The sequence below is a fragment of the Myiozetetes cayanensis genome, unplaced genomic scaffold (genome assembly GCF_022539395.1).
Source record: "Myiozetetes cayanensis isolate MyiCay16 unplaced genomic scaffold, myiCay2020 scf1194, whole genome shotgun sequence".
NCBI lineage: Eukaryota > Metazoa > Chordata > Aves > Passeriformes > Tyrannidae > Myiozetetes > Myiozetetes cayanensis.
In genome coordinates this window covers 1-11,432 of record NW_026086820.1, presented here as the reverse complement: position 1 = coordinate 11,432, position 11,432 = coordinate 1, and the positions used below count along the sequence as shown (strand labels likewise).

The 11,432-nt window shown below is 54.6% G+C and overlaps 1 protein-coding gene across 50 annotated transcripts; it reads left to right on the top strand.

Moving 5' to 3' along the window:
* The first annotated feature begins 9 nt into the window (after nucleotides 1–9).
* On the top strand, nucleotides 10–11,290 carry LOC126635277 (proline-rich protein 36-like). 50 transcript variants are annotated; one of them, XR_007627597.1, is made up of 11 exons: nucleotides 10–233; nucleotides 335–1,309; nucleotides 1,557–1,676; nucleotides 3,523–3,578; nucleotides 6,119–6,174; nucleotides 6,993–7,048; nucleotides 7,768–7,931; nucleotides 8,051–8,163; nucleotides 8,923–9,198; nucleotides 9,954–10,106; nucleotides 10,752–11,290. XR_007627597.1 is itself a non-coding variant. In XM_050306299.1 (5 exons), exons 1-4 carry the CDS (start codon nucleotides 86–88, stop codon nucleotides 6,148–6,150), a joined length of 1,275 nt encoding a protein of 424 aa, XP_050162256.1. In that variant the 5' UTR covers nucleotides 10–85; the 3' UTR covers nucleotides 6,151–6,174; nucleotides 6,727–6,909. The 50 variants fall into 50 exon arrangements, 2 of the variants coding, with proteins under 2 accessions (XP_050162256.1, XP_050162255.1); XR_007627602.1 differs by having other exon boundaries at nucleotides 3,523–3,590; XR_007627600.1 differs by lacking the exon at nucleotides 3,523–3,578.
* Nucleotides 11,291–11,432: the final 142 nt, after the last annotated feature.

Sequence of the window (11,432 nt, the reverse complement as noted above, 5' to 3'; positions counted from 1 at the left end):
GGGAAAGCCGCGCGGCGAGCCGGCTGCAGCCGCGTGGAGCTGCGCTGCTGCAGCGAGCCTGGCCAGGCGCCCGTTCCCTGGCGGCATGTCCGGCGGGCGCCGGCAGCAAGGGAAGGGCCGGCGGGCCGGGGCCTTGGCCAGATTATTGTACTTTTGCCCCGCTTATCCTGCCGTGAGTCGCTTTGAGTGGGACATGCCCACTTTGAGCTTTCCCCGGCGCCTGTGCCATTACGGTGAGCGGGGGACAAAGATGGCGGGCGGGCGGGCGGGCAGGCGGCCATGCGCTCCGGCAGCTGGGTGGTGGGTGGTGAGGGACCCGCTCCTGCTCTCGCAGGAGAATGGGAAACGCTGCCGCACCGATCTGTGCAGCCGACCTCGTGGAGAAGCCGTCGGGAAGCTGTGCTTCGACGTCGGAGCGGCGGAGCGGTCGGCAGATGGCCGGTGGCCATGCGGGGCCGGGCCGCGGGACCGGGCCAGGCCGGGCGGGTGCAGGCAGGGAGGGGGCCGGACGGTCCTGGGGGTTCCCCATACCGTCGGGGGGGTGGTGGGGGGGTGGATGGTCCCGTTCAGAGCCGGGGGGAGATCCCCTGGTCGAGCCGGGCCGGGTCAGGCCGGGCAGGAGCAGGGAGGAGGGCGGACGGTCAGCACGGGGGAACGGGGAAACGCCGAAAGTCGTCACCCCCACACTCAGGATGGCGCCGCCCTGACCGGAAACTCTCCCGCGTCGCGTCCCGTCCCGTCCCGTCCCGTCCCGTCCAGTCCCGTCCCGCTCGCGGCCCCGCGCCGCTCCCGCCCTTCCTGCCCAGTCTCCCTACGCTGCCACACCCTCCCCGCCGTTTCCAGCCGCCGCGCCGCCCCGCCCCTCTTTTCCGTCGCCGCCCCCCTTCCTTGCGGAGGGGCGGGGCTTCGCCGCCGGAAGGTGTCCTTTTTCCTTGGAAAGCTGCACATGGTTTGCGCACATGGCTCTCCGCGCGTGCGGGACTCCCCTTGGTTCTCTTACATGTCCCCTCCCGCTCCTCTCCTTCCCACCTCCCATCCTGCTCTCGCTCGGCTTCTTTTCCCCCGTCCCATCCCGTCCCGCTGTCGCTCCGCTGCCCCCCTCCACCGTCCTGGACTCCTTTCTCTCCCTCTGCCGTGCCGCCCCGTCCCGTCCCCACCCCGCTGGGTCTCGCGGCGCCGTGGCGATGGGGGGGCTGCTTCGCCGGAACCCTCCCACAGCTGTGCCGTGCCAAAGCACGCTCCTATCCAAATCCACGCTCCTATCCCTCTGGGGAGCAACGGGAAGAAAAGCTGCTGATTGAATTCACAGGTGGGTTTTTAAATGCATTTTATCCAGACTGGGATTTTCCCTACCTGTCCACCAGCGATTGCCCTCGTTTTTACCCCGAAATGTCCACTCCGTCCCCAGCACCTCCATTTCATCCAGTCCAGAATTCCCCCTCCCCACCCCTCCCCACCCCCAACCCCCTCAGTGACACACGAGGTCCTTGAGAGAATTCTTGGTTTATTGGTTTAATGAGTGGCCTCGAGCAGCTGTTAAAATGTTTTCTCTTCAGTTCAATTTCAGAGTTCTGTGATCCCGGCCTCATCTTGTCCACCTCACTTGGACTCCCCGGAGGAAAAGGTAGAAGAGAGTTCCAGTAAGAATAAAGAATGCGGTCACCTGGGATTTCAAGGTTTTGCACATGTTCTTTATTTTCTTGCTAAGGGGAAACCACTTCTTTATCTGGGATTGATATCACGAGGAATATTTATTCACACTGGTAGGACTGGAAGCTATCCATAGATCCCGTTACCGGGCCAAAGTAGAATTGGGCATTTTGCAATTCCTTGAAAAATATTATCACAATACAGTTCAGGCTGTGTTTTGCTTCACTGAATTTTTTCCTGATTTGTGCCTTGTTTTGTTTTTGTTTGTTTGTTTGTTTTTTTCTTTAATATTCAGTACTTTTCATCTTCACTTTTCTCTTGAAATTGTACATCTACTCATCTTTTCGCTTGTGGGCTCTCTCACAACATGTTTAGATGAGGTAATGAAACATTAGTCACTTGAGAACACGAACAGATAGGACAGTTCATTAACAACTTGGAAGGTAAAGAAAGCGGAGGCTTCACTTGGAGACATTTGGGAATTTTAGTCAAGTTTGTTGCTTTTCAGTTGCACTCAGAGCTGAATGGCTAAGGAAGTGGCTAGCTTTGAAAGGTAACACAAGCCACTCAGGAGAGAAGATCTTGCTCTGGTCTTGTTTGGTTGCTGATCAGTGGCAGGCTGCGTGTGCCGAACGCAGTTTTCCACAGCTGCGCGTCCTCTTTACTTTTGGGGTTTGTTTTCTTTTTATTGTTTTGAGTTTTGTGTGGTTTTGGTTGCTTGGTTTAGTTTTTCGGGTTTTTGTTTGTTCATCTGGTTGCTTTTGTTTGTGTTTTGTTTTTGTAGGTGGTGGGGTTTTTTTGTGTGGTGTGGGTTTTTTTGTTTTTCATGTTCACAGTTTGAGGGGAATTAAAATCAGGAACGGTGCAAACCATGTCCGGAGGAGAGCATAGGAATAATTCTCTTTGCCTGCCTTTTCTAAAATTCTCTTTGCCTGCACTTTCTCTAATTCTTCAGACACAGTAGTGAAGTTTCTTTAGCCTATAGAACAAAGGGGAAGGTTTAGGAGGGCATGTTAAGAACCTTCAAATATTTAAAAGACTTTTTTCTGGCTGAAAAGCCAATCCAGCTTTCACGTACCTGTAGTGCTGATGTCAAGAGGCATGAACCAAGGGGTAAAGGTTCAGGAGAGATGCGGATTAAAGCTTCATTCTGGGAGAGTACAGCAATAGAAATGCCCAGCTCTCTGCCTACAACCATAATCTTTTCTCCTCCAAAGCCCCCTTTTTGGTAAGTGAGCGTGAATGTGGCTATCAGATGGACTGTTTGTGTAGATTTCCACACAACGTGGTCCACGCTTTCCAGCAGTGTGTCATATGAAGGAGTCCCAAAGGCACAGCAACGACGGTGGGCTATAGGAATAGGGCAAAAGAGGCCAGGAATACTGTCAGTCTGGTACATGCCAGAAACTCTCAAGGATAGAAAATGAAGCTTTGGAGGTAAAAATGAGTTAATCAGAGGTGCGCAGGAAGAGAAAAGTTTAGGGGTTAAATCTGAGGGGATCTCTGGGAGAGAGAATGAAGATCTTGTCTTAAAAATTAAAAGAGGTGATCAGTTGGGGCTGCCCGGGCGGGTTTTGGGGCTTAAAAGGAGTTTGATTCTCTGCAGGTCAGTGAATGCAAATGTGGAGGTGATCAGCAGTGGAGAGGAGGGGATCATTTTGGGGTCAGACCTTGGGCAGGAACTGAACTCAGGAGCTCAGCTGCTCCTGCCCCAGAGAGCATCAGTGAAATCAGCACTATTGCCCTGGCGTGTGCCCACTGCCAATTGTTCACCCAACACAATTCCAAAGCAAGTGTTGCTTCTGTTTTAAGAACTGAAAATAACTTGAAAGCCAAAGAAATCACCATTTCCTTGGTCTTGTTTCCTTTTAGATGGTGGAATTGCCAGTCTGTCCGTGAGCTGAGCTGTGGCTGCAGGGCACTGTCAGGTATTGTTGGCTGTGAGTTCCTGCTCTTCTCCCCGGGAGATTGGAAATCCTTTTCAGTTAGGTTGCAGAAATCTTTTCTGAAGCCGTTTGTCTGCCTTTGGCTGACAGATCACCCTCCTTCTGCCTTGGGATTTGCAGCTGTTCCACCCTGGAGAGGGTCAGGAGCAAGGCCCTGAGATCAAAGGGACCCCCCCTTTTGTCCCCAGAGACCTACAGGGGACAGAATGGACACTGGGGTCATATCTGTGTTAGTATGTAGGGGACAGAATGAACATTTTGGGGTTAAAATGAGGGAATTAGTAGTGGACAGGTGGGGAAAATATTGGACATAAGTCTTGAGGCTGTCTGTAGAGGGCAGGAAATATTTTGGAGGGAGATTGGTTGTTCCTTTGTGCTGCACTCTGTACTCAGTCGCGGGTCAGCTCCAGAAATTTCCTTGGGCAGCTACAAAAATGATCTCTGAAAAGTGGGAAAATCCCACTGGCAAAATGCAGAGGAACAGGTATTCTGAACCTCTCCTGCTTCTTACAGAGCAAACGTGGTAATCCCAGGTCTCTCTTGGAAAAATCTATGACCCTAAGGTTTCCCAGGAGAAAAAAAAAAACAAGGACAGAGATGAGGGCATGTGCTCCCAATGACTAAGGATTTGATGGGTGCAGGAATGATTCGTGTGTGTTTTCCACTTCCCTTTTTATTCCCGGAATAACCTTAAAATTATTCCTTTAAGAGACCGACCAAACTGGAGAATTTGAATCAGAGAGGAAGCGATGCACAACAAATGCAGGGAGAAATGGTGGAATGGTGATGGAATCCTGCAGTGGTTCGGGTTGCAAGGGATCTTAAAGCTCATGCAGCCCCACTCCCTGAGCAGGGACACCTTCCCCTAGCCCAGGTTGGCCCTGGTCGCAGATGGATATGGAAGTGCTGGAGGTGTTTAGGGAATGCTGCTAGTTTTTCCCCCACCTCTGGCCATCGGGTCCTTCAAAAGACTAATTCACCTCTTCGCCCAGGGAAAAAGGCTGGAGCAAGAGGTTCCAAAAAGAACGGGGCTTTCTGCACGACGAAACCCGGGAGTGCCCGATCCTGCCTGGAAGGAGGGGGGGGAACGGGCGGTGGGCGCCGCCATGAAAGGAGCCGAGGGGCAGGGACTTGTCCGTACAAGGAGTGTCGGGGCGTGCCCATGGCCATAAAAGGTAAACGAAGGGTGGGGATATGCCCGAAAAAGGCGCATGTGGGGCGGGGCTGCCCCATAAAAAGCGCAGGAGGGGCGGGGCTAGCGCCATAAAAGGAAGGTGCGGGGCGGGGCTAGCGCCATAAAAGGGAGGTGCGGGGCGGTGCTACCGCCAAAAAAGGAAGGTGCGGGGCGGTGCTACCGCCATAAAAGGAAGGTGCGGGGCGGGGCTAGCGCCATAAAAGGAAAGTGCAGGGCGGGGCTACCGCCAAAAAAGGAAAGAGCGGGCGGCTATCGCCATAAAAGGAAGTGTGGGGCGGGGCTAGCGCCATAAAAGGAAAGTGCGGGGCGGGGCTAGCGCCATAAAAGGAAAGTGCGGGGCGGGGCTATAACCAGAAAAAGAGGGGGTGTGGGGCGGGGCTAGCGCCATAAAAGGAACGTGCGGGGGGGGCTGGGGCCATTCAAGGAAGGTGTGGGCCGGAAAGGGTGTGGTTTGTAAGGAAGTTTTGGGGGCTTAAAATGGAGTTTGATTCTCTCCGGGCAGTGAATGCAAAATATTGAGGTGAGCAGGGGTGGACAGGAATGGAAAATTTAGGGGATTAAACTTGGGATGATCTGGTGGGTAGAGACTGAGTCTTTGGAGGTAGATTGAGGTTGTCAGCAGTGGAGAGGAGGGGATCATTTTGGGGTCTCCCTTGGGTTGCTGCTTTGTCCCGTGGCTGCAGCGAGGCTGAGCCCTGTCCCTGCTGTTTCAGGAGCGTCCCGGGGCGGGGGCTGTGCGGCAGAGAGGGCAGGGGGGGCTGTGGAGCTGCCCCGGGGGGCGCGGGGGGTCCTTTGCAGGCGGCGGCACTGTGGGGGCTGCAGTACCGGCCGTGTCCACCAGGCGGAGACTGCGGGGCAGGTACTGCGGGACACGGCCCGGGGTGGGGAGAGGGTGCCGCGAGTGGGACCCCCTGCGGGGGGGAAATGGTGCCCCTGAAATGGGGGCCTCTGCTGGGCTATTGCACTGCCACCCCTCGTGTTTGGGGATGAACCCTCTGGGGAGCCATGGGAACAGCAGGGTGAGAGCCAGGAGCCTTTGACTTCCACAGAGCACTGAATTTCCCTCTGCTCTCTTTCAGGACAGGACAAAGCATTGAACTGGGAGAAGTTCTGCCAAATCTTTGGGGTGTGAGCAGCCACAGGCAAGAGGCTCCAGCCTTGATGCCCCAGAGAGCATCAGTGAAATCAGCACTATTGCCCTGGCATGTGCCCACTGCCAATTGTTCACCCAACACAATTCCAAAGCAAGTGTTGCTTCTGTTTTAAGAACTGAAAATAACTTGAAAGCCAAAGAAATCACCATTTCCTTGGTCTTGTTTCCTTTTAGATGGTGGAATTGCCAGTCTGTCCGTGAGCTGAGCTGTGGCTGCAGGGCACTGTCAGGTATTGTTGGCTGTGAGTTCCTGCTCTTCTCCCCGGGAGATCGGAAATCCTTCTCAGTTAGGTTGCAGAAATCTTTTCTGAAGCCTTTTGCCGATAGATCTCCTCTTTCTGCCTTGGGATTTGCAGCTGTTCCGCCCTGGAGAGGGTCAGGAGCAAGGCCCTGAGATCAAAGGGACCCCCCCTGTGTCCCCAGTTATGGGTTAACAAAGCTAAAATGGGAAATGTAGAGGAAGGAAAAGTGTGGGGGTAAAACTGAATGTTATTTGTAGGGGAGGGAACGACCCGAGAGAGGTAATGTGAGGCCATCAGCCCTGGGCAGGTAAGGAAAGCTTTGGGGGTAAAACTTGAGAAACTCTCAAGGATAGAAAATGAACCTTTGGAGGTAAAAATGAGTTAATCAGAGGTGTGCAGGAAGAGAAAAGTTTAGGGGTTAAATCTGAGGGGATCTCTGGGAGAGAGAATGAAGATCTTGTCTTAAAAATTAAAAGAGGTGATCAGTTGGGGCTGCCCGGGCGGGTTTTGGGGCTTAAAAAGGAGTTTGATTCTCTGCAGGTCAGTGAATGCAAATGTGGAGGTGATCAGCAGTGGAGAGGAGGGGATCATTTTGGGGTCAGACCTTGGGCAGGAACTGAACTCAGGAGCTCAGCTGCTCCTGCCCCAGAGAGCATCAGTGAAATCAGCACTATTGCCCTGGCGTGTGCCCACTGCCAATTGTTCACCCAACACAATTCCAAAGCAAGTGTTGCTTCTGTTTTAAGAACTGAAAATAACTTGAAAGCCAAAGAAATCACCATTTCCTTGGTCTTGTTTCCTTTTAGATGGTGGAATTGCCAGTCTGTCCGTGAGCTGAGCTGTGGCTGCAGGGCACTGTCAGGTATTGTTGGCTGTGAGTTCCTGCTCTTCTCCCCGGGAGATTGGAAATCCTTCTCAGTTAGGTTGCAGAAATCTTTTCTGAAGCCGTTTGTCTGACAGATCTCCTCTTTCTGCCTTGGGATTTGCAGCTGTTCCGCCCTGGAGAGGGTCAGGAGCAAGGCCCTGAGATCAAAGGGACCCCCCTGTGTCCCCAGAGACCTACAGGGGACAGAATGGACACTCTGGGGTCATATCTGTGTTAGTATGTAGGGGACAGAATGAACATTTTGGGCTTAAAATGAGGGAATCAGTAGTGGACAGGTGGGGAAAATATTGGACATAAGTCTTGAGGCTGTCTGTAGAGGACAGGAAATATTTTGGAGGGAGATTGGTTGTTCCTTTGTGCTGCACTCTGTACTCAGTCGTGGGTCAGCTCCAGAAATTTCCTTGGGCAGCTACAAAAATGATGTCTGAAAAGTGGGAAAATCCCACTGGCAAAATGCAGAGGAACAGGTATTCTGAACCTCTCCTGCTTCTTACAGAGCAAACGTGGTAATCCCAGGTCTCTCTTGGAAAAATCTATGACCCTAAGGTTTCCCAGGAGAAAAAGAAAAAAAACAAGGACAGAGATGAGGGCATGTGCTCCCAATGAATAAGGATTTGATGGGTGCAGGAATGATTCGTGTGTGTTTTCCACTCCCCTTTTTATTCCTGGAATAACCTTAAAATTATTCCTTTAAGAGACCGACCAAACTGGAGAATTTGAATCAGAGAGGAAGCGATGCACAACAAATGCAGGGAGAAATGGTGGAATGGTGATGGATCCTGCAGTGGTTCGGGTTGCAAGGGACCTTAAAGCTCATGCAGCCCCACTCCCTGAGAAGGGACACCTTCCCCTAGCCCAGGTTGGCCCTGGTCGCAGATGGATATGGAAGTGCTGGAGGTGTTTAGGGAATGCTGATAGTTTTTCCCCCACCTCTGGCCATTGGGTCCTTAAAAAGACTAATTCACCTCTTCGCCACAGGGGAAAACGCTGGAGCAGAGGGAGGGAAGGAGCAGGGAGAACTGCAGCCCCCAGCAGCTCGGTCAGTGCTGGATGGACTCGGGGCTGGGAAAGGTCACTCAGTGTGAGGGCAGGTGAGAGCCCAGGGTGGCCCTGGCAGCCCTGGGGCTGGGAACAAGTCCAGTGGGCAAAGGAATGGACCCTGGAGAGCTGGGCAAACAGCTGGAGGAGTTTCAAGGAGAAGCAGGAAACTGGACAAGTTGCAGCAGCTCCTTCTGTGTGTGTGTGTGTAACCAGGTCTAGTGCAGCCACGAGTGAGGTGGGAAATGAACCTCAGCAGGCTGGGAATGAGTCCCACAAACTGGTTGCAATGGCATGGACTCTTCCCAAGTGTCTGAAAAGCTTTGCTTTGATTTGGCTTTATAAATTGAAAACTGAAGTGATTGTCAAGGTGTTGGCCCTTGCTGTCCGGTGTCTTTGGTGAGGTGTTGACTCAGTGCCTTTATTGGAGCTGCTGCTGGATGTCCCTAATTGACCTGTAAGGTCCTGGCTTTCTTCCCTTCTTCTCCCAGCTTGTCCAGGAGATGGAATTCCAGTGCTACAGTATAGGTAGCTCGTGGTGCTCCCAAAAGGAGCCTTTCTGCCTTCAGGACAAGTTCTGGTGCCACCGGAGCTGTTGGGAGAAGCGGAGAGTTGGCAGTGACAGGCCTGGAATGCTGTTGCCTGTGGCACAGAGGCTGCTCCCTGGCAGCTTCTTGGGTTGGATTCCTTGGCTGCCAGTTGGCAAGGCCTGGAAGGGCCTCAGTTGTGTAGGGAACAAAACATGGAATGGGAAAGCAAAGCAGGGGAGGTTCTGGTTTCAGAGAGAATCATTGAATTTTCTCTTTCTGCAGGGACACTGGGCTGGTCCAAGTGTGGCAAGAAGAACAAGTGGACCGTGAAGGTTTGGAGCAGTCTAGAAGGTTCCTCGTGCCTAAAGGATCCGGGCAAGTGAAGTCCTGGAAGAGTATGGAATAATGAAAAGTGCCTCAGTTCTCCTGAAGCTCAACTTTGTAAAACATTAATGAAGATAAAATTCCTCTGCAACGAGCTGTTGGGTCCCAAATCCTCTTGGAGGGAGAGGCAGAAACTCCCACTGCTGCTGGGGCTGAACTGCTTGCAGTGCCCAGGTAGGACTCGGCCCTGATGTCTGAGTGCTCTCCAGTCCCCCAGGATGGATCCCACCTGTCAGCCCCTTGCTCTATAACTTGAGGAGAGGGTGTTCCTGCAAGCCCAGCTGCTGTGCTGGTGGTCCTGTGTGCACCTCTTGCCCTGGCCTGCTGTGAATGTATTTGCGTTGCAGCTCAGTAAAGTCCCAGTAATGTGGTGATTGTGTGATTTTGGTGTCAGTTCCTCTCCCCTCTTCCCTTTGCCCAGTGGCCGCATCACTGACTTGTGCCTAAATGAACTCTTGCCCTGCAGCAGATTGCTGCTCTCAGAGGGTGGAGCTGAGGCCCCTGAGCAAAGGGCAAAGGGATCCATCGGAGCTAGTCCTATACTCCCCCCCTGCATTCCCACAGCATCCCGTGTTTGCATTTGCCATCACTGCTGGACATACAGCCTGTTCCTGAAGAAACCCCCTTGCTGTTCTCTGTCTGGGTCTCCCCTCCCAGCTGCCCTCCTCTGATGCTCCAGGTGCCAAGGCCCCTGTTTTTGAGGGGCATTCCTGCTCTGCTGCCCTTCCCCCCCCCCCCCCCCCCAGTTCTTTGTAAATCAAGAGGCAGGAGCCCCAAGTGCAGAGAGGGCTTTAGGGAATAAGTGTGAATGGCTGTGTGTGTCTGGCTGTGTTCCCTGCAGTTGTGGTGGCTGTTGTGCCTTGGGCTGGAGAGCCCTGCGTGGCCTGTGTTTTTTGGAGGAGAGTGATGTTATTCCATTTGTCCAAAAGGCGTGTTCGTGGGCACTCGTTCACAGTTCCTCCGCCGCTCGGCCCGCGCCGGTGCCGCCCCCAGCTAAAGGAGAGCAGGTCTACCATTTGAACATAGACACCCGGTCTACCCCCTGAAAGAGACCGGGTCTACCCGTCCGACTCGGACACCAGGTCTACCGGCCCCTGAGGGAACGGGGGTGGGGCCACGCGGAGGGGCCGGGCCGGGCTGGGCTGGGCGGGCAGAGCGGGTGGGGCCATCCCGGTGCAGCCTGTCCTGCAGCCCCCCGGGGGATGTCCCTGCAGCAGTGCAAGGGGTGCGGGAGCGCAGCAGGTGCAGCGAGCTGGGGCGGGACTGTGACCCGGGACAGTGTGCATAATCCCCCCAAACCCGCACCTAAATCGAGCCCAAAAGGACCCCAAAGCCCAGAGCCAAACGCGGCGGGATGGTGCTGGCCCCGGCCCCCTGCACGCACTGGCCCCGCCCCCTGGCCGCCCGGCCCGTCCCTGCCCGTCTCCAAGAACGCCGCTGTCCCCGCAGGCTCCGCCGCCGCTCCCCCTTCCCCTTGTCCCGGGAGAGCTCCCCCGCCTTTCCCTGGTCCCAGCAGCGCCCGCCGGGGCTGCGGCGGCGGCGGCGGGAGCCGCGCGGAGGGGCCGGGCCGGGCCGGGCGAGCAGAGCGAGCCGGGCGGGGCTGCAGGGACAGCGCGGGCTGCGATTGGACGGACGCGCTCGAGTGCAAGACAAACTGGAAGGGCGTTTGCAAAGGAAGGGGGTAGAAGGAATTCTTGACGTGTTTTCTTTACTTCTTCATCCAACAGCATTGGCACGAGAGGAAATACCTCAGAGGGGCTCACCTCCAACTAAGCTCTGAATATGTCCGGAGGTTTCAGCGGGGAGAAAAGAGCAGTGGAAGAAAAGCACCCTAAACAGTAGCCAGTGGGGATCATCGGGTTTTGCAGCCAAGAAAAACAAGGACAGAGATGAGGGAATCGGTTTCCAATTAATAATGATTTGATAGGTGTACGAATCATTGCCGGCCGTTTACAGGTCCCCCGCCGCGCGCTTCGCGCCGGCCCCGGCCCCGGCTCGCGCTGGTACCGCCCCCGGATCGGGCCGGCCCAACCCCCGGCTCGCCCCGGCCCCGCCCCCCGGCTCGTGCCGCCTCTGAGTGAAGCGCTGAGAGCAGGGTTTTGTGGAGATGGTGGGAGCTGCCTAGCAGGGCCATGGATTTTGGTGGTTGTTTTCTGTGTCTTAATGCGGGCTGTAGTTGCCCTCTCAATTTCCTGAATGGCCCTGAGAACTTTGAGAAGGTGAAGCTGTCACTGAGCGTCTGGGTGAGCTGATGAGTCCTGTTTTTGTGCAGAGGCCAGCGGACAGGGTGTCCAGCAGCACCGGAGAAAGCCGGAGCAGCAGAGCAAGAGGGTGGGCCGTCACTCGGCGTGGTGGGGACGATGTCGCTTGTGGGTCCGTGAGTACTTTATAGTTTGGCTTTTTGTTTT